General features: G+C 41.5%; 1 protein-coding gene across 4 annotated transcripts in view; it reads right to left on the reverse strand.

Annotated features, from left to right (window-relative positions):
* The window catches only part of LOC130160954 (chemokine-like protein TAFA-1), a 106,244-nt gene that overhangs the window by 8,471 nt on the left and 70,195 nt on the right, over positions 1-27,578 (reverse strand). For all 4 annotated transcript variants that reach the window (XR_008826073.1, XR_008826075.1, XR_008826074.1 and 1 more), the window contains exon 3: positions 10,924-11,064. Coding sequence is in view for 1 of the 4 variants with exons in the window: in XM_056363806.1 (XP_056219781.1) it covers positions 10,924-11,064 (141 nt within the window). In the remaining 3 variants the exon portion in view is untranslated. The remainder of the gene's footprint in view (positions 1-10,923; positions 11,065-27,578) is intronic.

Consider the following 27,578-nt stretch of genomic DNA (forward strand, 5'->3'; position numbering starts at 1 on the left):
GTGTGTGTGTATGTGTGTTATCTAGGTGTCAGATACCTTTCATCATTGGTGAGTCACCTGTGTGAGTAGCAGATAGATGCTAAATAAATAACCTTTGTTAACCTACAGTATATGTTCTCCTAATTAACTTACCACAGCCCATATGTTCAATTAATCACATGAGGAAATGTGCTTCCCTGTTTTTTCACATCCAGTTGTGCTGCAATTATATTACAATATATTATAACTACTGACCCAAAAAACGCTGTTGCAAAAATGCATTTTATACACTTTCCTTTTTTTTCTCTTTTGTTGAATCAAAACGTAGCACACAAATCTAAACCATTCTCTCAAACTCAAGTTCTGATTCATTTATTAACCATGATGTTTGAAAAACTTTTTGTTTTCCACACTCCTCTGTATGAGGATTGTGAGCTTTCTGACAGCAAATGTGAAAAGTTCAAAGCAATATTTCAGACGAGAAGTCATCATTCCCCCCAACAAATTTTTCCCGCATGTAGGATTTTTTATTAAAATTTGCTGTTTAAATCACCAAAGAGCATCTTTCCTTTCATCATGCTGACATAAAGAGGATGTGAAGGTCAAATGATTGGGTGAATGCGATGAGTTTAACCGGCATCATTTCATTTTCCAAACCCATTTTTTTGAACCTTTCGGAAAAAGAAATAATATTTTTTTTCCCCTCCAGCCTGTGTTGCCAAGGTTACAGGCCAACCACCAATCAATTGTGAGTATGAGCAACATGCCGTCTCCAACTGATGGAAGAAGATGGTTAAAGTGCAGTCCCTCACAGCATAGAGTGTACTACGGTTCTGTGTGGACGGACATGCATGCTTGCACGCACTCACCCACGCGCACACAAACACACACACACACACACACACACATATATTTGAGAAATTGACTGGACACAGAGGCACGCCCCACTGCTCCTCAGTGAACTTACTGCATTTCCTGACTTCCTCCTTCGCTTTTTCCCTCCATGAGCCCTGAGGACACTGAATGCCAGAATGAGAGCATCCACTAACCAGCTGTGAACCCGCCCTTTGGCTTCCCCCATGGCTGTTTACCTTATCCACTAATTACCGCATGTTGGTCCATCATCCACTGTGCTCCTGCTATCTTGCTTTTTCTCCCTCTGTCTTCATCCATGGGCTAAATATGCATTTCACATCATTAATCATGTTTACATTCAGCTGCATTTTAGGTTCAACACTATGCAGGAAGTCGTTGTTAAGTGGCAAATTATGACTGGGCTTGCGGAGATGTGTTTAATCAGTTCTTTCGAGTGATGATGATGTGCTGCGAAGCCGGCACTCTGTTTAGCCTCTTCCTCTCGCTGCAGAGAGTGCGGGGGAACAGAGACATTGTTTTTCATTATACTACCAACTGAGGACGATTTATATTCAACTATGTGAATGCAGAATCTAGTCTGAATTGAAAATGGTAAAGTAATACCTGCAAAACAAAAAACAATTCCTTCAAATGGAGAGAGAAAGCTGGAAAGAGACAGAAAAGGAGGCAAAACCATGCAGGATATTGAAACACTGCCTCACCTGAGCTGCTTGAAACATGGGAGCTGCTTTGCATGAAAGTTGATTGATATTTACTGTACTTCACAGAACTGAATTCACCTCACACTCTGCGCCCTGAAATGTGTGCGCATGAAGCATAGATCATTTCTATACGAGGAGCCGAGAAAACAGCTGCATTAACATGAGCCTGGGAAGGTTTGGATAGTATTATTTGTTGCATCTTTTGCATTATTTATTTTCATGATGACCAACATTAAATTCCTTTACAGTGCTTGGTTGGAACTGGTTGTTCAATAATCCACTCCTGGATTATTGATTTTCATTATATGTTTTACTGGTAACATGATTCTGTTCTTTTTTTGCCAATAAAATATTAAATAATGCACTGTTTTTACGCCTCTGAATTTTATTTAAGCCAATGTTTCAAGTGGGCAGCATGGTGCTCAGCGGTTAGTGCTAGTGTTATTGTTCTTCAACATAGGAAGACTGTATCATCTGGAAGCTTTGTGTTTCTACTCATATGTTAGCTTCTTTACTTTCTTTTTCACCTGTATTAAATGTTTGATTATGTTTGTTTGCTTTGTTATAAGGTCTTTGACATTGAAAGCTTCACTGAGATTCTTTCGGCCATTGTTGTGTTTACAAGAGGTTATGATACGCCCTATGAGCAGCGCTACATCCTCAGGTCAGACTGGACGCTAAAGTGCATCGCTATCGGAAAGTGACGAGACTGGCCAGGGCTAGCTGGTTAGCATGCTAACTTCAGTAGAAGAAAAGATGTGATAGAGTTTGCAACGTGTCCGCTATAGACTGGTAAGGAAACAGCTGCCAATTAATGCTGGCTATGTAGCAATAGCATAACTTTGAAATAGCTCGTTTGACGTTAACATTTTTCACATAAGCTGCTGTATTTCAAACTTATGGAGAGCCATGTGTCAAAGGGCCCTCATTCACTTATTCATTTCACACTAGATTTATTGAGAATGGACATCAAAGCTATTGAGCTTGGACATTAGATTCATATTGTTACACTTAAGCTCCAGCTACACTTAGTTAAGTGTTTTGCTTATTGTCACTTCACTTAAATGTTTAACCTTCAGTGTGCAGAATGTCTGGCCAAAATTTGCTACTAGAAGTTGTGTAGTGTGCAGTGTTTTCAGGTTCCTCTGTGTGAACCTTAAATCTGAGTTTCACACATTTGTACAACCAGACTGTGGAACTCACACAGGAGTGATGTGAAATGATGTGAAAAACGTGAAACCTCCAGTGCACATACCTTCAGAATGGACTTGATGTAGGACAAATCTTGTATCTACTAATTAAACTTTAACAATATTTACATATTCATTCTAGATCCTGTATTCAATGAGGGAAGAGGAGAAGACGTAATTGTAAAAAAAAAAATGTAACTAGGTATTTTAGGTTTTGTACGGAAATACCAGATCCGAAACAAATTATTATTCTGATAATGACTTGCTGATCTTTTTTGTGACACAAATAAAGCTGCCTGATTTCAAGGTTCGATAAATGTTGTGGACACTGTGGAGTCACGAGGCTGTGCTTAAGTGGCCTTCATAACTCTTCAGCCTGAAAATAAAACGTCCAACCAGAGAACAGCACTACCTTCTCATTAACTGTATATTATGCCCACAAGATCAAAGATGGATTACCAGAGTCTTCACAAATTGCAGTGTGTTAGCCAGAAAATATGCAACCGTTCAGAAATTGTAAACTAGAGCAGGGTTGCAGTTCTGCACTCTTGTAAATCATGTAAAAAAAAAAAAAAAAAAAAAGTATTGTTAAAGTTATTCCACAGCGCAGAGCAGATGATGTAGATAATCCACCATCTTGAAAACCTGCAGTTTTGCACAACTCTAATTAATATCTTGACAGCTTCCCATCTTGTACTAAAAGGAGAGTAAAAGTTTAATGAGCAGTGACTATGAAATACATCTTATAAATATTCATGCTCAAATGTGATCTTTGCCTTAAAAAAATCTATTTTAAGTCAATCAGTGTGGAAGACAGCAGGCTCATCTCAGCACAACTCGACAACACATTGTTAATGACATGTTTGTTCTGATGGCCACAAGGATAAAAAAAAAAGTCGAGCCTCATGTGAACACACACATGTCATGTCTCCGGCTGTAGCCGGGCCAGGACATCTGGCTCCGACCTTGACCGCTGGAGAAGAGCCATTTCTGGGCCGGGATCCATGCATCACTCTCTGGTGACCACTGACCTCCAACAGTCGTTTTAACTACTCCCTGTGCAATCGTCAGCATAGAGGGTATAACCTTTGTTCCAACATCAGCAAACTTTACTCCTCCTGTGTGTCTGCAAGGGAGTGTGTGTGGGGCGTGGGGTGTTTGCAGTGGGCCACTGTCCCAAATCCTGCTTTGGATTTAGGACTAATAATTCTCAAATCCATCTATTTAAGCTTCAACATGATTTAAAGCACCAGCACCAATTAACATGATCCTCACATGTTACCACAAAGTAGTTGCTTTACACTGTCAAAGATGACAGATGGGCTTGGAATAATCAGCAAACAAGGAATGAAAGCGTGTTTGATTCAAGATGTTAGCCAGGTAGCAGGCTGGAGTCTTTAGCTTTGATGGACAAACAACCGAGAGTGGGACTTGAATTGATTGAAAAACATGGAGCAATGGACCTTTTACAAGTGCATCTGTCAGATCACTGGTGAGCGGGCTCTGTGATGGATTGAACTCGCTGACACGTCCCTGCCAGGTAGCAGAATGTTTGAACACCTTGACGGATGAGGAAGAGAATTGATTTCTGTCTGTGTCAAAATGTGAATACGTGTCTTTGGGCTCAATGAATAGTTAATGTTTTTTAACTTGGAGCGGCTGCTCAGCACTTGGTGGACTTAATCATAGCAAAACGGTGGCTTTCCAATCGTGTCAGCTGTAGTGTTTGCTTTTTTTTTTTTCCTGGGGAGACACTTAAATTAGTTGCCTTCAGTCAAGATCCGGAGCAGAAAGCAATTAGGGTTTAAATTCTCATGCCATTTGGTGGGTTAAATTTACTGTTCGGGGTGAAGGATCGATGCTTCCCACAAGATAACACCTAGCTCCACTGATTTCTTTCACTGACTCATTCAGGTCACATGGGTGTTTTTCTTTCTCCTCTCCTTTACATGAGCAGTTTATATCAGTGCTCTGCAAGTGCCCTGATTACTCAGTTATTAACCGAACAAATGGGCAATCAATCATTCATTCATATAATCATCCAACTAAAAAAATAGTCCATTTATTTAGTGATCCATCTCTCACTTTACTGGATGAATTACACAGTTTGATTAGAAAAACACATTTCCATCTCAATGAGACAGAGGTATGAGGGCAAGCATTGTGTAACAGCAGTAAACTATCGGAAGGGTCAAGGGAGCATGAAGCAAATGAAGCGAGTGTATAATTACAGCAGGAGTGAGACTTGGACCACTGAACCCAAGGTCAGCCTCAGATAGTCATTATTCTGCATTAATCTTTGCCCTCTTGGAAAAGAGAGCCAAGGTTTGATTAGCTATTCAGAAAATATTGTTTGGCTTTCTAATCACATGGCTTTAATGAATTTCTGAATTCATAATGGACGTCCTGCAGACTCGAAGAAGAATTCCTCTGTTTTAATTTGATTATTTTCAGTGAGGAATTAAAATTGAATTAAAATGAATTCTTAAACATGCCTGCAGAGGGGTTTACTAGTTTGCATGACCTCAGACTCAGTTGAAACTGGGACTTACAGTTACACATACAAAACATAAGCAAAATGTATCAAGCATAATGCAAAATGACACACAGCGTGTGGAATAATTCAGGGCCATATACTCTAATTCTACAATATTTTGTTTAAATATAATTATGTGAAAACATACACTGCCTCCAAATGTCTCATTTGTTGTTACGGTTCCTTTTGGAGTGTGTCTGTGTGCATTTTGAGCATGAGAGAGTGAGTGTAACTTTGTGCCTGTGGAGTGTGTGCATGTGTGTGCATGTATGTGTGTGAGTGTGTGTGTACACGCATGCCTATTAATGAATGAACAATGACTCCTTTTGTTGTGTGGTTATTTTCTTTCCTTTCAGTGGTTACAAAAGCGACTCACGAAAAATGTATCTCCCACACAACTGACATAGATCTGCCCTATGTTTCTTCACCTCTCTCTCTCTCGATACAACCACAGACTTGTTACTCCAAAACAGAAAGGAAATATGATGTTGTTTTTTTAAGAAAAAAATCCCAAAAAATCCATATATATATATATATATATATATATATATATATATATATAAGGAGACAGAGAAAAAAAGAACTAAGGAGACCTTTCAACTCTGGTCGAAGGTCAGATCCTCTCCTGGCAGGTTAAAGGTTGAGAGTCTAATCACATTGCCAACGCTGTGAGAGCTCAGTGGGATGTGACAAATATGGAGTAGAAAACCTGCTTCACAATCATTATCTTCAACTTCTTGAAAGACACAAACATCTTTTTTGACCCTGGAGGATTTCTGTGTTTTGTTAGTCTCTCCTTACGTCTTTCTTTGTGTGTGTTTGTCAGTAAGAGAAAGGAGTTATTGTTTTCTATTGAACAGTATAATCTGCTCCTTCTGTTCCTCCTCCTTCCCTGAGGCAGAATCTGCAGCAGGTTTACGTCTTGCCAACCACGTACAGTAGCAGGGGTGGGGACTGATATCATAAAATGTGTGTGTGTGTGTGTGTGTGTGTGTGTGTGTGTGTGTGTGTGTGTGTGGGGGGGGGGGGGGGGCAGTGATTTTATGATAGAAGGATGAGATGGTCTCTTGGCTTGTCTTGGGTGTCACCAGTTTAGACATGCAAGAAAGTACAGTGATTAGTAATTAGTAAACTCCTGCAGATCACATCTGTTTGTCTGCACAAGGACAAGCTTTGCCAATAAGGAAACACTTTGTCTCATAAACTACATTCTTGATGGTAACCATGACTGCCCTGCTTATAATGAAACTATTATATTTTAGAGACCATATCAAACAGTGCATCTTATTCCAGCATAATTATGATGCTCTGTTTTCATTCATGATGTGCATCTGTTTGACCAGTAATGTATGTGGAACAGCACATCTTGTCCCTCCCCTCAGGTAGAGTCCACGAGTGTCTCCCCCTGGATGTATCTCAAATGTACCATGACAACCTGTCATGCTTGGCTATATGCGCCTGCAGCCAGACAGAAGGGTTCATTCCCCATCACTGATCAGCAGTGAGCGGGCATCTGCGTGCATCTCTTGTTGAAGAGTTTACTGCTACAGCAGCTACATGACAACACAAAGTGGTAGCATGTGTGCAAATTAGGGCATCTGCATGCATGTGTTGAGTAGATGAGCGCATATGTATGTGTGTGTGTCTTTCTGCGTGTCCATACTGTGGTTTAGGGCTTACACGTCTCATACGTTGGGATAAAGGCAGTGGTGCGGTGACGAGCGCCTAATCTGAATGCATGTGATCGGCCCGGTGAGGCTGGAGAGATATGAACGTTTTACTTGTTAAAAGGAATGTTCTTCACTAAGAGTCTCTGTGGCCCTGACATAACTGGGACATAGTTCTCATAGTCAAAGCTAATAATCAATTCCCACTACGGGGATAATCTGACAGCAGACCCCCATGGAGCGTGACGCCTCCCAACGCAAGCTGTCGTCACATCCCCGTATATTAATAACAACCAAAACAGTTACCAATAGCAACTGAAATAACCCCATGGGGCTCGCATTCACGAGGTGACGAACACTTGACAATGGGACTGATCTTCGCTGTGTGCTTTCATGTTGGAGTTTGACGCTAATGACCGATAATACGGCACATCATTGAAACTGTCTGTTTCTGCAAATTTGGCCAAAGATAAAGGAGCGTTCATTCTTCCAGGCTCTGTATGTGTGTCCAAACCAAATGACCTCTGAAGATATACCTCTGATTTGTTATATCACAACACTATCATATATATATATATATATTTTTTTTTTTTTTTTTGTGGGGGAACATAACCTGTGTATGGTACAGTGGCGGTAGGTGTCCCCCAGGGGGGTGGCAAGATGAGCTGGGCTGCGGCATCGTTCCTTATCTGGATGGAACATTAATAACGCTGGGACCTGGGGAGAAAGCTCCATCTGGGCCGGGTCGTGCGCTGCTGAGGGGCCAGACCACTGACTCTACGAGTCTATAATCCCTCACATGGTGCAATGATAGCCTGTGGGGCCCAGTTGACAAACACACACTTTCAGGTGTAGCTTTCCTAGACAATCAAAACCCTTGAATGGAGTGCCCCCCCCCGTCCATTTATTTCCACACCTACAAAAAAACCCCAAAAAACCTTAATTAAATGGTGTGTCTGCAACGCCTGACACTTCCGACTACAAATGAGCTCTTATGAATAATCATAATTATTTTGTCTGCCCTTCAGCCCTTATCCCATGGTGGTTTCAGTGTTAAATAAATTACAAACAGCCTGATTCACTTTGAAGCAGGTGAAAACGATCCAAGAGAGGCTGTAAAGGCCCTAACCAAAGGAAATCATATTATTAAGAGGGCAGGTCACCTTAGCTCTTTCAGTGGGGTGCTCACGTTGCCGCTCACTGACCTGTCGATTCAATTTTTTCACCACTCTGTCTATAAGTGCTTGTTAATCAATATACTAATAACAAGGATCGTCTCGCTGTGGGTGTCACAGAGGCATGAAGTGGTGGCAACATCTCCCACCTCTCCACCTCCACGTGTCAGTTTGTGTAATTCAGTTTTTGATTTCTATATCTTTGTCCATCTTCTGCTCACAACTTCTTTAGATTCCCTTATCTCGCTGTAAAAAAAAAGAGCCTGACGCATCAAGTTATATTCTGCTTTCATTTTTTTTTTTTATAAGCCAGCAAGCAATGCTGTTCATCTGAACGACTGAGATGTAATTTTTAATTGTGGACAAGAAAATATCCAGTTTACAGGTATTTTATGAAGCCTGTCTATGCCATGTTTAGTGAAAAGGACAATCTCAAAGGATATCAAAGCAGTCCAGAGTCCCTTGTCTGTTCTGTGCTGCAGAGGAGACGGCGTCTGGTTGTCTGCCTCTCTGTACAAGGACAACACAGCCTGCTAAAAAGGCTACATCTCAAGGTCAGAGCTCTGTAAATGTTTCATCCAGGAGATGTCTCCAACCACAGGGCAAACACAACATCAGTTTTTTTTTTATTTTATTTTTTTTATTAAAACCCAAGGACTAAAAATTCAGCTGTTCACTGAAAAATTTAATAGGATTTTGGCTAATTTTTCTTCCAACCAGGAGAAGGTTCTCTTGTATCATCCTCAGGTCATATCTAATTCATATTATAGCATCGTCTTGAGTGTCAGCTGTGCCTAACCAACCCTGTGAAGCCCACTGAGCTGGCATGTCTGGCCCTTCATGTAACATTCCTGATAATGGATATATTTTTGGTGTTATTTCCTTGTGAGAGGGGCAGTCAGAGAGATGACTTTGATCTCTGCTGAAGGTGGAGGTGAAAAGATCGAGACTGAGGAGCAGTAAATGAGCTCCGCGGAGTGAAGGGGGCATCGCAGTTCTGTCTCAGTAGACTTCTGACTTCCTGTCAGCCCCCCCACCCCCACACCCACCCCCACCCCCACCTCCACCCCCCTCATAGAGCTTCTTCTGCCTGATTGTTTTTCTCAGCTAAGGTAATTCAGGTGCACTAGCCTGGAGCTTCCCTGACTTGTGTTTATTAGTTATTCATTTCCATCAGCCTGAGTTGCTTTGGGCGATGTGATCTGCAACGTGCTCCTTGCTCAGGTGTTCAACAGCCCAACTGGATCATCCTCTCTCTCTCTCTCTCTCTCTCCCATGATGCCCAGCAGCACAGCACTACTGGGTTCTTAATGGTAGAATGCATTTTCATTATTGGAGAAAATCGCAGAGAGACAGCACAGATGTAAAGTTATATTGGAAAATGCTGTGGGTCTTGGTCTGAAGTGTTTATTAAAGCAAAGTGTTTTCAGAATTGTTCATTCAAACCTGATGATAATCCCACCTTGGAACATTTCATTTCTCATATTCAGTGATAACAGATAAAAGAAGTATTCACATTCCTCACTGAAGTGAAAGTAGCGATATCACGTGATAAAAATATTAAATTTCAAGTAAAACTCGTGCAAAAACATTCAACATTTTAGTTCACTAACAAGTATTAGCAACAAGTTGTTCATAAAGAATAAAACTTCTTTATTATTATTATATTGTTGAATAATTTGTATTGATGCATCAACATTTAGGAGGTACTTTAATGTTGGTCGAGGTGAAGCAAATCTTTATTATTTTATACATTTGTGGGTATTCATATATATAACAATGTGGCATATTTTATAAATGAATCAAATTTTTTATTTTCAAAACATAATCTAACAACTAACTTCTAGAAAATGTGTAAACTCCTGATTGTAGCTGTCAGATGTAAATACCTTACATATATACATGTATGTAAGGTATTTACATATATGTAAGGTATTAAATAATTATATTTCTTAATTAAATAAATTGTACTTAGGTACTAATTTGTATGTATGGTCAGCCGATGCACATGTCATGTTGGTAGCTGTAGTTTGGAGGAATGTGCCAATAAGAAATCTCTAATTTAATAATGCATGCATGGCCAAAGTGATACTATAATAGCCCAAACTCAGCAGAAATGTACACAAACCTTCAATGTATTCATATGGAAAACTTGATCTGATCTTGATTTCTTGTATATATTTATTCAGATGATAATTTTAAACAATATCATTTTGTCTAAAAAAATTAATTCAATTTAAGTCAAATGCTATTTTTTTTTCACAAGATTGTCATGTTTTCTTTGAATTTGAGATAAATACTTTCCATTACAGGAATATGTGAAGCTTTTTAATCAAACTCATGCAGTGTAAAATGAACAAGTGCTGGATCATGTTAGCTAGCCATAGTACGTGGCTGGACCATGTATGGGTGCCAACCGTGGACTTGGTTTCTCGGCTGCTCAGGAGCTTCAGGGAAGCAAATTAACACTTCCAATTCACTGAGCATCGCCTCCTTCACAGCAAATAAACTATTTTCACCACATCTACTATTATTACTAAATGAGGCAGAGAAATAACTAAACATAAGACACTCTTTATCTTGTGTGTTTGGTGATATTTTCAGTCGCTTTCATGGTTATTAAATCAGGATTTTAGCATATGTGGTCCAGCCATTTTGACCTAGTCTTGTTTATACATAACATGGGCTAGGGAAGAAGATGTATCATAGATAATAGATAACAACTTCTTCCCTCACAACAGTCTTCAGTAAGAACTAATCAGCAGCAACACAATTTTAAAACAAATGATTTGTCCTCACCATCAACACAAGAGGGTTTGTTGCGTGTCGTCCCGGCCACTTTCCCCGGTAAACAGGAGCACTTGACTGTCTGAGAACGCTCCTCGATACGGTTCTTGTTACAGCATCGGTGGGCAGCAATCACCTCACACGTACCTCCCTCTGCAGACAGACACACAGACAGACACAGTACACAGTCAGTACATGTGAGACAATGGGAAATATATCAGTGAAAAGTAACTGAAGCAACCACAGAGCGTGTTCATTAACCGATTATAGCTCAACTGCGCACCACACTGTGCATTTTCTTTAACAGAAAAATCCAAACAAACAATAATGATGTGAACGAAAGATTTGGAAACCTCAACTACCTCACATCATATCATGTGCTGCAGTACAATTTTTGGGCACTGGAAGTATGTGTTACAAATTGGCCCTCCAGGCATCTCAATTATGTCATCTAATTTCCTCTCAGTCAACGTCGGCTGTACTCACTCCATACAAATCAGCCTATGATGAAGATCACATCATACACTCAGTAAGCGTAATGTGGCTGGCGTTAAATCATTGATACCTTCCATATGTTGTCAATATGATTAAAAAGGATGAATCTTTTCACTGCGCTACTCTATCGACGATCTGGCAGTCATTAGACTTACATGGCTGACAAAATATGGTCTTAGGCTATGCTACACTAAAGCATTAACTCCAAAACACAGGTGACATCAGTCAGAGCAAATACTGTGCAATAGGTCCCAGTCTGACAAAGGAGGATGTCAAAAGAATTCTGTGAAAAGAGAAGGCGATATGCGCCGATGGCGGTACTGGGTCAAAATAACAATAGGGAGGATTGCCCAGGGGAGGGAGGGGGGGTGTTGGAGCTGAGGGACATCCTGAAATGAGTGAGACAGGCAGAGAGAGCGAGAGAGAGAGAGAGAGAGAGAGAGAGAGAGAGAGAGAGAGCTAGAGGACAAGGTGTGTCTGGCTGCCAGGGACTGGCCATGCCAGTGAGTAATGAGGGAGCCACTGGAAGTGCCCCCTTCACACAATTATAAAGCGTGGGGCTAATGCAGCCAGTGGAGCTGCAGGAGAGAGGCCCTCCATCACCACTCTCCCCTTTCCTTACGCCCCAGGAAAAACTCTTTATCTTCCCTTGACAGCCACCGCAACAGACACCAGCATCCAACAATTAAACTGGAGCTCATCCCAGGACAGAGGAGAGTAGAGGATAGGAGAGGAGAGGAGAGGAGAGGAGAGGAGAGGAGAGGTGAGGTGAGGAGAGGAGAGGTGAGGAGAGGAGAGGAGAGGAGAGGAGAGGTGAGGTGAGGAGAGGAGAGGTGAGGAGAGGAGAGGAGAGGAGAGGAGAGGAGAGGAGAGGAGAGGAGAGGAGAGGTGAGAGTGCAAAAAGAAGAGGAGACAAGCAAATGCCACATTCCATCTTGTTTGTGCCTCATTTCACTTGGCTGTACCAAGTTTTAAAGAGGACATCCTGCTGTGGTGGGAAGATGCATTTGCTTCCACTGGTGTGACAACAACCGGTGTGTGTCTCTCTGGCTGAGTTGGCTGTGCAAATGTTTAAAGTGGCTCGGGTCATGAATTACAGAACTGAGCTCCCAGCAGCCTAGACAAGTTTGGCAACAGTTTTCTTCTCCCATTCCCACCAATGTCTGTCGTGGCCAGACCAAAAGCTGCAGAGTCCTGGATTAAAAGGCAAACATTTGCAGTCCTGCTGGACCGTGCTGTCGTGCAGTATTAATGTCACTCTCTCAGTGCTTGTTGTTAGATATTTCCGGGCAGGAGGAGGCAGAACACTGACTATAAAAGTGAGTAGAAAAATCCCTTGAGTGTGCTAAAACCCCAAAACCCACAATGTGTTTTCTTGTTGAATATTTTACCGACAACTTCCTGACCTGCAGACTTGCTTTCAAGTCAGAGCATACCTCTGAATAAGTGAGGACTTTACATTGCGTCACTGAATGCTGAATTGTGTTGAATCCCCTCAGCTAGCTTCAGTGGTTGATATGCTGGTTAGCACTACAGAGGCTTAACCGTCGAACAACTGACAAGGGACAACAAAACACAGCCCTTGTCATCTTCATATCACTTGTTTGAATGTTACTTGTCTTGGTGTGTGACTTTTGGTTATGGGATTTAAGTTACAAAGACAATTTTGCATCCTAAATATTTAACACTCTGTGTTTTCCCATTTCACCAAGGGGACACTTAACATTCACAAATTGACCAGTTGTAGAAAAAAGAGAGTTCTCAGAGAACCTGTGCAGCCATATGGGTTCTACTGGGGGAATTAATCTCCTGTAACACATATCGGAACATAATCAAGGTATGACTGTGAACATACATGTACACACATGTCAACAATACCAAACCTTCAGCTACATAAATGAGGTTGGGATGTTGGAGGGCATTGGCATGAGGGTATCACAAGAGTTATATTATATGCATATAACTGAGAGTTTATATAGTTACACTTGTGTGATCGGTATTGGCTGTTGCTAGACAGCAATGAACCAATGCTACTGATCATGAATGAAATTGCGACACCAGTTATGGGAGCGCAACTTCCTCCTTCTATATGTTGTACAGGAAGGGCAATAAATGTATCATGATTCATGTTTACCTTTATAGACTTTCTGCAGTTCACGTTGACAGTTAGTACAGTACAGAAGATCAAGCAGGTTTTGAGCTGCTGCCAGTTGATTTTCAACCTAGACTGAAAGAATTGAAAACTGATAGTTGGTCTTAAGGGACGTTCAGCACTATTCTGTATGAAGTATGGTACAACTTACTCCTACCAGACCTTTGGTAATGTAAAGAATTCACGGTTTGTGGGGATTAAGCTTGTAAAAATGTTGAACTGGGGGACAAAAGTGATCTTTTCAGTGAAAAATTGTAGTGTATGTTTCACTTTTAGACTTCTGACTGAAAATGTCTCTTCTGGAAAAGACATTTTTATGATTACCCTTCTGATGATTATTATAATTATTGCCATCAGAACTTGGGGATATCCCTAACACACACACACACACACACACACACACACACACACACACACACACACACACACACAGTCACTTGCCAGCATGTATCAGCCATGGAGTGAGGTCCTGCCATCAGCCAGGTGGACATTAGGCGTGATCACTATGAACCATCTGGTATGTGGAGGAGAGAGCTGTGTAAATGGTTTCACGATGACTGTACTGGGCCAGTCATGAGAGCCACTTAGACGACAAATGACCACTTGAACTAGACATAATCCCATTCAGGTAGCTGGGAGCTCAGGGTGGGGTAAATGACCATCCATTATCTGTGTCTGAGTTTGTGCGTGTTGTGTATTTATGCATATGATTTCTTATGGTATTTCATAATGGATATTTTCTGCTCAAGTGCACAGTGGTTACGGTGTGTGCATTCTGGTACGATATAGGATCACCACAACTTGAGACATGATGGCAGGTTGTGATGGATGTAGTGCTTGGAGCCTGTCAGGCAGCTAAAGGGGTTAAACCAACCTGCAAAGATGGAGTGGCTGGCTGTGCACTGTAGCCTTTGGTGAGGGGAGGTGAAGGGCATCGATGGGACCACTGACTGGTCATTTTTCTCCTGGTGGCCCACAGTGACAGCAGCCATTAAATGACTGGATGAGGTGATTATGTTTAAGGAAATCAATGCTTCATTGTTTTCAGCTTAGCCCAATGGCCAATTAGGAGCCGTTAATGAGGGAAGGTTGTAAAATGTGGAGATAGAGAGAGGGAGAAGGAATGGGGGCTCATGATAAAAAGCCACACTTCATATTCAAGTGTTTTCTGCAGAGCACAAAGAGTTTGTGAACCGGGAAAAGTTATACGTATACATAACTTTTCACATTAAGATAAATGTACCACACTGGTCTGAGTATAAGAAAGTATTTTTTTTTCTGGAAAATACTTAAAGAAGTGTTGGTTGTCTTATATCTGACAACTAGATAATTACGTGCTCACAAGATGAGATATTCTTTGTGAATGGAGAGAGTACTGGTTTTGTGTCAGAAAGTGTTGCATTATGGGTTGTTTGCAGCGCACTGTGTATCATCTGTCTTTTAGAGTTAGTCAGTCCTAGAAGGGTTTTGTTACGAGTTAATGGCGTCTCCTGTTGTCTTTAGAACTTGACCATGGAGCAAATCATCAGTCAAGCTGGTCAAAATTACTACTGTCACATATGATGAGGAGCTCAAAAAGACAGCCTGAAAAGTGCTAACTGCCAGAGAAAATCATTTTGACCTCTTCCAAGAGCATGGCAGGAGAGTGTATGAGTATGTGACTGATAGGCAAACTACACAGATGTGGGATTTATGTGATGCTTAAACGGCATTATTCATGTTTGAGTTTTATGAGAAAAAAGGCTTGAAGGATGAGGACTTTCTTCTCGGAAACGTTCCCAATAGGACTCGTGAAATTATTTTGAATGTTTTTCAAAAAACGGGTGTTGGAAAAGGGGTTGGAGGTTGGATGGGTTTGTTTTATAATCTGGCCAATACTTGAAACCTCAGATGCTTCAAATCAATGCAGTTATAGATGAATTTACAGCGAGAGGTATTGCAGTAGGATTGCAGTGCATAAACCCTGCATTACAGAGATCAGTGCACATTTAATAGTTCAGTGGTGCAAAAGCCACAGGCTACAGAGGGGGCATTTTGCTGACATGGTTTGGGTCTCCTCTGAGGGGAGTGTCACTGCAAATCAATACAAAGTTCTTCTGATTGATCACCTCTATCCTGTGATGAAACGTTTCTATCCTGATGGGAGTGGTCTCTTCCAGGATGACAAAGTCTCTATCCATAGGGCATGAGGGGTCAGTGAATGGTTTGATGAATATGAAAATGATGTGGATCAGATGCTATGACCTTCACAGTCACCAGATTAAACCCAATTGAGCACCTATGTGAGATTTTGAACTGACAGCACTCTCCACCACCACCATCATCATGAAAGGACGGAATATCTTTTGGAAAAAAGGTGTTTATCTCTCCAGTAGAGTTCAGACACTTGTAGAATCAATGCAGAGAAGCATCGAAGCTGTTCTGCAGCACGTGGTGGCCCAATACCTTACTAAGACACCTTATGTTGTCTTTTCCTATAATCTGTCTCCCATCTGTACAACACGCAACCCATGACTATATTTTTTTCAGTTGATACATTCAAGGTCACAATAACAAACCCAGGAGAATTTATTCTCCAAAAGACTGCAGGCTTACAGACAGTTTCTTTTTATCTTCTGAGTTATAAAGAACATACTCTACTGGCAGCTGATTTCCTTCTGATCTCACTGCATGTGGCAGTTTTTTGACACAGAGATAAATGCAGGTGCTCATGACAATGTCACCACAAAAAAACACAAACTCTTTTCACTACACTTTGGCTCAGCTTCAGCGTCAACAACTATAATCTATGCAGAGTAGCCAAGAGCAGTACTCACTGGCACACCATCAGCAAGCATTTCTGTCACCTCCTCTCTTTTTAACTCTCTTTAGCTCTCTCTCTCTCTCTATCTCTCTATCACGACTCCTCTCACTGCTACAGTTATTAGGTAATAACATATGGCCAAAGAAAGAAACACAGCACCCGAGAAAAATTAAGCCTTTCAAGGACTCATCATAACAACTTAATCAGTGCATACTCAGGTTAAAATGAACCATTTCTGCCTGTGTGTTGGAGTGGCTGCTTTGTTTTGCCAAACAGACAGCTGCTGCATCAACCCCAGTCCATCTCTCCTTGCAATTCCTCCTTCTCTGCAGGCTTGCTGCTGTTCCCCGGTGCTTCTGCCTGACAGCTATCCACTGCTTCTAATTGTGAATTTACATCTCAGGTGGAAACAGGAATTATAGCTCCCGTTGTCAGTAAATAATTGTAGACATGTGGAGCTGAGAAATGTAAAAATGACACTCAGTTGTTATTCAAGAAGCAGAGTGAGAGCTGCGTTTCAAATTATTGCCGAAAATTATTCACATTTGAAAGACAAATTGAGCCTCTCACAGTTGCCAAATGCTTCTTTCAGTACAAAGTAACTTTGTTCACTTTGTAACTTTGTTCACTTTGTACTGTGTGCCAGACAAGTCCATTCAAATCCTTGCAAAGTTTTATTAAACGGCAGATTGTTTATTGAGTTGATTTATTTCTGTCAACGGATCCTTCTGTGAAATCATGCATAATGGAAAATGACCCAATTTTATGCTGCACGGTTTGAAACATGCTAAAATGCATCTGATTGAAAAGTTGTCAGATATGTCCAAATAAAGAATAAAAAAAACTGTATTCTGTTTGTCCCAATTAGTGTTTTTATTTTTCAGATTGGAGGGAAGAGAGAGGGAAGGGATATTAATGACCTGTTTCAAGAGGCAAAGGCATCAAAGTGGCTGCGGGCCAGCTGTCCCACTGCATATATGTTTAATGATGCTCATCAGAATTTTGCTTTTCATTACTTAAACATCAAGCTGGAACTTCATGAACACTCCCCCTGATTACTTAGGATAATGTTTAAACACGTTACAAAGCACCGCTGAGTGGATTCCAAATGGAGGCCTTAGAGGCAGTGCCAGGGAACAACTTTTCATGTCCTTCCCCTTGGCAACAGATACGGTTTATATATTTTATCAGAAATTACACAACCCTCATTTACTGCTCAAATTCCACTACTTCTGTAACAGGACTGGTCAAAATGAATAGTGTGTGAAGAGAAATCCCAGCATGGAGCAGAATTAGACCTCAGTGCTATATTTTCATGATGGAGTATATCACGGCTAATGCGCTCTGAATCACACCTTATGCAGTATGTAGGCGACGTGTGAAGCAGCATGAAGAGAAAGACTGCATGCATAGTGCATAGTTCTTTGCATGAGCCATATTAGAGCTACACTGATATGTATGTTGCTGAACAGATCTGTTAACATGGACACTGAAAGATTGAACCCCATGAACTCCTCTCATCATTTGGATATTCTTTGTAGTGGTAAAGTCCACTAAGGCTTGAGCCTCAGCCAGTTGTTCTCACTTTGAAGGCCCTTTACACACACCTAACTCTTGCCAATGAATAATAAAAGTCAGCCTCAAGGAGGAAGGCTACCATTCGCTGTTAAACACATCTAAAGAAGTGAGAGGAAGGCAAGCTTCAGGACATTTTACAGTCTGTCTCCACGAATAACAAACAAATTAATCTCAGGGATTGTTGTATTTATCTAATCTAAAAACCTTTTGACCCATGTGTCGCTGATGCATCAGGAGCTGGAGTGGATCCACCATTTATCAAGTGCGCATCAGCACCCTGTTGGAGCGATCCGTATGGTTTCTCTGACCTCAGCCAGAGTGAAGGCTTCAGGCTGGTTTCTCACTGACCCTGCTGTGGCCTGGATTTCACTTTCCTCCTGAGGCAGCATCACCCACAGTAATGGGAGTAGACAAACAAGTGCACATAGCAGCTATAGTTGCGCCCGGAGCTACCACAAACCTGGGGGGGGGGGGGGGGGGGGGGGCACTCCAGAGCTCAAGCTGACTGACGGGAACCACTGACCCAGCTACACTGGAGTCACATGAATCAATGTTGTTTTTCCCCTCTGTTGGTATGGCTTACTTCTGAATCTAGCTATACCCTAAGAGAATACTGAGTACTATTCAACTACAGTGGGCCCAACGTACAGAAAGGTATTCTGAATGGGTTTGAAAAAAGACAAGAAAGCCAGGGGAAATAAAAGACATACAGAGAAAAATCTTAGTATTCACCTTCCTTTTAACAGGTATTCTCGATGCATGAAGACATGGAAATGGCTCCAGTTTACTGAATAGGAAAAGTATAATGCAGCAATTGCACCATTGGTGGTAATAGTCTTGACATCTTTAACAGGTAATTCCATTAGTACGAATAAGAGATGCAAGGTGCTGCTGGCCACGGCCCTGGTCGATTCTTAATCACCTGTATGGGTTTCCTCTCATGGGCCTGTATGACTCCAATGCTCACATCTTTATGGTTATTAAAGTTAACGATTGCTGCGTGCCTCATTTACCAAGGCTCTATCAATACCAGTTCAGCACCATGAAATTACCCCAGTCCAGAGGGAGCAGCATGACAAACCGGATTAAGAGGGGCTCTGTAATGCCCTGGCATATATAACTCTCCGTGTCATGGACTCAGCCCGCCGCAAGAAGACCCACTACCAAGCTCAGCCCTAGTGAAGGGAGGGGCGCTACCGAGGGGCTGCTGACAACCATTACAGCTTAAATGTCAATCCAAGCTTTTATTACCCACATGGTTGTTCAGAAAAGTGATGAAAACTAATAGCTGGCAGGTAAAATAATACAAAAAAAAACACTTTGGAGAAAACACATTAAAAGTTCTCAGAAGTTACCTTCCAAATGAATGGAAAAAAGAGGGGTGATTATGCTAAATATATGCAGGATATAACCTACTTCCGTGGTCTTTCAGGTGTAAGCATAACTTTGTTGGATACTCTTTTATAGGCACGACAGTTACATTTTCTATGAAGATGGGCTTCGTTGCATTTTAAATGTGGTGTCAAAATAAAAACCTGCAGTAAAGGGGAGAGGTGGCTTGTGTCCCTTCACTTGCATCCTGCTTATCTTATTTCCATGACAGGAGGACGAGGCCAGAAATAGTGTAGTGCAGTGCCAGAAACAGTATAATATAGAATTTACTGTATGCTGTCACACTCATATAAAGAGGTGCATTAGATAAAGCCAGCAATTTTCTATTTATCACTTCTTGTTTCTCACTTTATTCCTCTCTACTTGTGTGCGTGTCTGTGTTCGCGCACACTCTTTATACTTTTTTCTTTTTTGTCTTTAAAAACACAACACAACCACTGAATCCAAGCCTGCAGATGTGGCCGTACCACTCTGTGTTTTACTGCACCCTGCAGTAGGCTTCAATTGGTGAGGCCTGACCTCTATTCAATGTCCATATGACACAGGTCACTGCTCGCTCTAAATGAGAGTCGGATGGTGAAATGAGCAACTAAATTGTCCATTCAAAATCACAAAACTGCCTTTTTGAACGGCACCACAGAGCAGCCTTCAAAAAGTGACATTCCTTGGGAGAAAACAATTGGATGCTGTGAGGCCTGGAAAATGGCCTGAATATAACCCATGAGTTTCAGTTCACCTCCTCGGAGGAAAAAAAAAAGGAGGAAACTAAGAGGAAGGAAAAAGTTTTGAAAACGGTTCAAAGTAAGGTTCCAAAATGCTATATGTGATTGTTTAGTGTGACATAGGGTGTAGTTACTGTCTGGTCTGAGATCTATTCTTAATACTGTGCAACACAGAGTGACACAGTGGAGGAGGTGTGATGCACGGTGGCTGTCTCAACCAGCAATCACGCTATACTGCGGCTTGTGCGTGTGGGGTCTGGAACGACATGTCGCCCCAGGTTCAGGCGAGGTCTGCCTGGCTTACACACAATGCATTATCTAGCATGCATAATGCATCAGCAGGCACTTAACATCAAATTATGGATGCATGCAAAAATTCCCAGAGTAGTGTATGTAGAGAAAGGGCACTTTGCTGTGCAAATAATCTGCCCACTTTCTGTAAAGCCGAGCAATCAGGGAATCACATGATTTTGCATAACTGGGCCTCATATGCAATAAATGTTAATAAGCTCATATCCTTCTCACTGGCATGTTTGCATGTTTTAATGCTGCCTTTAAGCATTAAAGCAGTTGGCTACAGCTCAGTGTCTGTCTTTTAATGGCCTCTCTCATTTATTTATTTATATTATTGTAAACACTTGCAGGCACAACCAGCAATTTAAATGCACTAGCACACACAGTACAAACACAAACACATACCTCTCGGCTGTTTGTGGCTAGTAAATAGTGAAAAGTGACCCTGCTTTACCGTGTAACTGTTGGAGGCCCATTTGAGCTAAGGCAGTCTGGTCTTCAGCATGCGGCCTACAGTATGCTATCGCTAACATTCTACAAATGTGTCAAACGCACACAATCTATTGCTAAAAAGCTCACAGCTTTTGCACACGTTTTACAATTCAGCGCCTGCATTCTCTGTTCAGGTCCCGTGTCACTGGCTGACGTGTGCATGACAAAGTGTTTTTCACTGAGCACCTTATTAAAACGGATATTGGCTTTTAAATGACGCATTCGTGAGATGATAATTGTACGGCAGAGCATTGATCATTTTCCCAAAGACTGACTTCCAAGTGATAATCAATCCAAGTAAGAGCAAAAAGGAGGAAAATCAATGTGCTAAACACTTAGCTGCTGTTTGACAATGCACAGTAAGGATGTCAGATGTGGCATTTAGCAGCTGACCTTGCTCTCGTGGCGGCAAGGACGGGAGACCGTTGTGGATTATGAAGAAGACGTGTTGTGATGTGAAGCTGTCATAAAAAGCTACAATTTTTCATGACCGCAGAAATTTTATTTAAAATGATCAGGTAACAGTCCTTTTTTCATACCTCTTATTAGACGACGGGTCATACGCTAAAGAACAGCTCGAATTACGTTTTTTCATCACTACATTAATTCATGAATCAAACAAAGGGCACAAGGGTGATTCACTAGGTTCCTATGATTTCATTAACGGACACTTTCTGAATAATTTCCCATAGCTGTTACTTTTGTCATATCATATGCAGAGCGTACTCTGAGCTTGGTTATATTTTTAATATCACAATATGAAATTATATATAAACTGAGCCTTTCACCTCATCTTCCAGTGTGGCTGAGACAACTATTAACACTTTTGCCTTCTGACGTGGTCGAACTTTGTGTCGTGCAATGCAGCTATTTTCCATCATAACCAGGCCTCAGGTTTCCAGCAGACGAAGCAGAGACAGAGCATACGTTCCATATTATCTAAGATAACATGTAATTGTAGCCAAAGATAGCGAGAAAATGATTTGAGAGGAGGCTTCACTGTTAATTCTCACCACTCTGAATGGTATTTCTTTACTGTAGAAGCTAATTATCCTTCTCATAAAGCAGCAATGATACCTTTACAGACAGGTTCTCAGCCTTATCAGAGAGCAGAATGGAGACTATTGAAAACAAGGCACAGCTCACAATGTACAACAGATTAACTACGGACCAAATAGACATTGGACAATGATAATCCATTTTTGTGTCACAGAGCACTAAAATGGGTTTTCAACCTATTTCTCTACCTTTGGGGAAGCTATGACAAATGACTATAAGCGAGACGAGAGGTTTTGATGGGGGTAAGAATGAGAGGAGAAGGGGAGCGTAGTTATTTGCAGTGTCTAAAATCGGAACAATATGAGGAGTGGAACACAATTTGGCATCAGATTACTCACAGCGATATCCATCAAAACATACAATTCAGTCACTCAATATCATTACTGTCAGCTTGATAAGCTTTTAAGCTGGAGATAACATCTTGATGTGGTAACACAAATGGGAGAAGAGTCTCAGTCTCATCTGTTTCTATTGTCGAGGCCACAACAGAGAAAAATGAACCGCGTACCACAACGATGAGCGAGATGATTCATTCTAAAAATGATTGAGGAGTTTATCATTAACAAACCGCCGTCTCCCATCCCCACAGAGATGAAGACAACAACAAAGTTTCCACACCATTGACATCTCTTTGAATCAATACTTTTATATTCTGGGAGTGTTTATGCGAATCACATGTTTTCTCTGTGTGCAGAGAAAATAGCGCAATCAAATGGTTTTAAAGATTCCTGTGGCTTCTTATCAAACGTCATGACGCTGAATTGACTTCCTGAATGCTGGAGCTCTGTGAAAAGAAAAAGCTCTAACTTTCACTCTTTTTCTCTTGTCTGACTGAGAGTGATTGCTTCATCTTCCGTAGCAACCCTGTGCAGAGAGGAATCAATCATGAATTGAAATATGCCTTGATTCAGTCACAGAAACTATTCCCCATCTACCAGATTAAATATCAACAGTAATGAATGACACAGTCTCTTGTAGCCATTAATTATAAAGATTAGAATCATGACTTTGTTTTCAACTCAGGCCCATGCTGATTCTCAAGGTCAGTCTCTCTTCTGAGAAGACTTAATTGCAAAGAAACACAGAGACGGAATGAATTAAATAGTTTTACATTTATTTTTCTGTTGCCTCGTAACTTGTTCATGCAAAGTTATGATGAAAAGAAAAACAAGCAAACGATTGAATTTTCAGTCCTGTGTTGACAATATTCACATACAGTGCATGTGCCATAGGCATTATATTGTCTCCTAACTGTGAAACCCTTACGTAGAGATGAAGTGAAAACTTGAATCTCCTCATCAGTCTTGCCTCTACATACCTGTAAATTTGATCTGTGCCACCAGGGTGGACTGTGAAATCATGTGGCTGCACATCAAAGTGTGACTGAATTCAGTGTGCATACTAATGCCAGAGCGATGCATGCACTGAGCTCTGAGATGGAGAGAGAGAAGAGGAAAGGAGAAGAAGAAGAAGAAGAAGAAGGGGGAGAGGGAGAAAGCAGGAAAGCAACCAGAGAAAATTTCTCTTCAAAGAAAAATAAATATATTAGAAAAACTGAATTATGTTGACATTTCGAGAATATTTTATCCAGGAGAAAAATAAGGTTAAACTCAATTTTCAGGTACATAAAGGTCCACCTTAACTACATTTCCATGCTGGTATCGACCTTTTATCTACAGATTGTACTTGCAAAAATCCCCCCAGCCCCACCCCTTCCCTACAATACATCAGCTTGGGAAGAGATATGGCTGGTATGCTGCCAAAAGCAGCAGTCACCGTGTGTATCCTCTTTATCCATCATATCCGCTGCATCATTTCCCTGGTCATTGCCTGCGCACTGGTGGTGCTCCAAGTTGTGACTGCGGGTTCAGAGCACGAAGATAAGTGATTGTCCTCCGACAGACAGACGAGCTACCTTGACAGGCAATGAAGAAAGGAGCCTGTGCACAGCACTTCAGTAGATGCTCTCCCTATTTCTCTCTGCTCTGTCTCCCTCCATCCATCCATCCACCCATCTGTCCATCCATCCATCCACTGCTCTCCAAGGTAGGTCAAAAGAAAGATCCTGCTTGGCAGCTCATTCCTCACTCTGATGAAGCTCCTTGTTAGAGACTCATCAACTCCTCTCTGTGTCTCACACACACACACACACACACACACACACACACACACACACACACACACACACACACACACACTGCAACACTATCTTTCACTCTAATACTTGTCTTAGAATGTCTCTATTTCACTTTTGCCTTCCATTCTCATGTCTAAGCTCTCTCTCTCATTAAAGACATCTCCAACCGTGGAGTGTGCGAGGGAGGTATAGCATCTGACCAGACTGAACTGTGACGTGTTCAGGGAGGGCAGATTGCACCGTGCACCAGCTCTCATTACTGCAGGTCACTAACCAGAGGTCATCGAGGCCGAGTGGGCCCAGGGGCTGGAAGCTGTTGCAGCAAAAATGCATCTTTGCCCTAAAAAAAAAATATATATATATGCTTTGGGATGTAACGCATGCCACAGTGGAGAACATGAAAAAGGGAGATATTAAAAAAAATGTGTGTGTGTGTGTGTCTACTCCCATAACACACACACCAAAAGATTAGACTTTCAAAATGACTCTTACTGCAATTAAGTCTGTCACACAAAGGAGACATTCAGCGCAGTGCAAGTAAATATTCCTAAATGGCAACTAATGGAATTGTACAGGTTGTCTTTTGGTTGACACTGTTGCAGAGAAGTGTATTTTTGATTAATTTCATCATGGGGTAATTTGTACATTCATTTTCACATTATTGCTCCGATCTGTCAACACCTATGCACTCTAAACGGAAGAAAATACAATAATGATATTTGCCAGCTGTTTCTTGCGCACAAATCGAATTAGAGTGCAGCTCTCAAGGACAGCAACAGATGGTTGATCACAAGAGGAGAGTAAATCTCCAGCAGTTATTGTACTATGACACTCCTATGTTTATCTCCGCAGTCTTCTGGAAAAGCTCCATTATTTCGTTTTCGCAAGTACTGGCATTTTGTAACGGCAAACTGCTGCACGTTTCCTACCAGACAGACTCGTTCAGTTGCTCACAATGGCAGCTTGTTAAAATGTGTTTGAAAAGTCTCCTATCTTTCTTTCTCAGAGTTGCTGCTGAGGCAGATGCCAACTCTTTTCAAAATAGAAATGTCTTCAGACCCGCCCTGCTCTCGTCGAATTTAATTAATCACCTTCAAATTTGGCGCCCACCCGCCCTCCACGCACCAACCTCCACCCCCGAGAATAGCGCCACTTTTTGGTGACGTCACCAGTGAAGCTTGACACGCCCTCTCTGGCCCGCACTGCCCTGTTGGCATCGGCTGGAGGGCTCCGATAAGACGAAGGAACAGGGTGAGATGCAGATTGCGGAGAATCCGTCGGTTTTGTTTCTGATCTGACTGGAGGCTCTTTCTCTGATTGTGCAGTATCTCCTCTCAAAGCACAGCAGCCCAGCAGCGTCTCTCACAGGGGAATATATAGGAGGAAGGACTAAGCTGATAAACTTTGATATTCAGCTAATCACTTAAAAGGAAATTCTGGTTTCATACAACCCAAGTCTTATTTGTCATAGTTTTTTACCATGATTTCTACTGGTAATAATGCGAGGCAGATGCCGGTCCTCTCTTTTTCGCATTGCTAAACGAGATATGAAGTTTAAGGACATTCATTTGGCCTCCGGTATCTGGAACAATTTGTCATTATTTTTAATCAATTACGTGTTTTATTAACCCACAACGAAAAATCAATAGATTCATTGATATTGAAAGTAATCCTCAGCTGCAGCGCTGTGCGTGCAGCAGATGAAAAGGATGAAATGAGACAGAAGAACAGGCAGTCGGACACAAAGACAGATGGAACAGGTTGCAAGCCAGCAAGCTCACCATACTGTTGTGTCTCCTCTTATAACTCATCACAAGGTACGTTCCTTTTTTCTCCTTTCTTCATCAGGACTGGGTCTCCCACTGACCTTGTCACAACTTTAAACAAAACTTTTTCTTAGAGGACACAGTTTAACAAAACTTTCCCAATGTATTCACTTGCTCCTCTTCCGGAAACAGGGCGGTGAATATGGGTCAGCCCCCGCTGGAACACCTGAGGATTTTCAATAGCAGAGCTATTGATGCAAAATCTGGATGTGAAGAAGGCACCTGAAAAGCTCTTTAATCAAAATCACTACCTCAGCTCAACACTAGATGAAACCATTGGACTTTTTTTTTACTAATCCAATGAAATGGAAGCAGGGAATAAGGAATAAAGCCTTTTCTAACATTCACAAAACAGACAATTGGAGAGGAGGAGAGCCAACAGAGAGGCACAAGAACCCATAACATGAATGAAAACACCTGTCAAAGCTCTCCTTAAACTCTGTTAAACACATCGTACCTGTCATGCACTTTAGGAACACTGCAGCCTTGGAAATGACACAAAGTTTCCTCATCAAAGTGCATACACAAACCTTGAGGGACACACTGAAAGTTGAACACAGTAATTTGTCATCTCAGTCGAGCAAAACTATCGATCAGTGTGTATACTGTACTGTACTGTACAAGGCATTCATAACTGTCACATATGGCTCAGTGTAGGTGCTGCATCAGACAGACTTTCAGAAGTAATTTGGTCCAGTGCACTTCACTCTGCAGTGTGTCTGAGCTAAAGCTCTGTTATATGGCTCCTAAAGTTTTTAGTTGTAACCTTTGTAAACCTTTAGAATAAATCTGCATGAGAAATTCAAGTTTGTAGATGGGTGTAAAAGATTTGTATATGCAAAAAATCAAACAAAGAGACTGTGAATAAAATTTGTGAATGACACAAAGTCAAAAATGACTGAATGAATTTTGACCCTGTTTTTACATCTGAATCTGATTGGACAACGACAGTCCGACCACAAGGCGAGTCCAATCAGAGGGCAGGTGGTTCCGTTACCTTGACCTTAACCGCAGATCCTGAAACGCAGTGGATTTTCAAGAGGCAGAACGGCGCTGGCTCTCCTGTGACCCAGGTGAGTTTACATTCATACACAGTACAGTAATGTTTGCCATTATTGTCATTATCTATAATGAACTCAGCTGGGTCACAGAAGACCCCATGCTGTCATACAAATCTTTTCTACACATAAAATTGAATTTCTCATGCAGATTTATTTTGAAGGTTTACAAAGGCTGGTTTACAACTACAAACTGGAATTATTTGTGAACACAAGTTTACTTAAAATCTTTTGTACTGTAGTTTGAGCCGATAGTGTTAAATCAGGATGCCTTGTCGTATTATAAGGCAGTCTCCGTAATATTGGAAAGCATATGGACGGACTAATTAGGAATGCTCTGTTCTTTGCCACAAAGCTCTGGGCCACTGACTACACTGGCCAGGTAATGAGCTGAGCTGACGACATAGGATCCCCTGTATGTTGCTACAGGGGACGCCCAGCTAAGACCTCCAGACTGGAGACGTGTTCTTTCAACACGCGCAGCGGCATGTGGCAAGGTACACCGCACTGCCCCCAGAGCAAAGCACTGTTCACTCAGTGTTAATGAATCAATCAATTTCTCCCAGATAAATCACAGTGAACGCCTCGCAACGGCCGACTGTCACCATGATGAATTCCTTCATTTCATGTAATAAGCTGGCTGGGAAGTGATTTATCCC

This window comes from Seriola aureovittata, chromosome 2 (assembly GCF_021018895.1).
Source record: "Seriola aureovittata isolate HTS-2021-v1 ecotype China chromosome 2, ASM2101889v1, whole genome shotgun sequence".
NCBI classification, from domain to species: Eukaryota; Metazoa; Chordata; class Actinopteri; order Carangiformes; family Carangidae; genus Seriola; species Seriola aureovittata.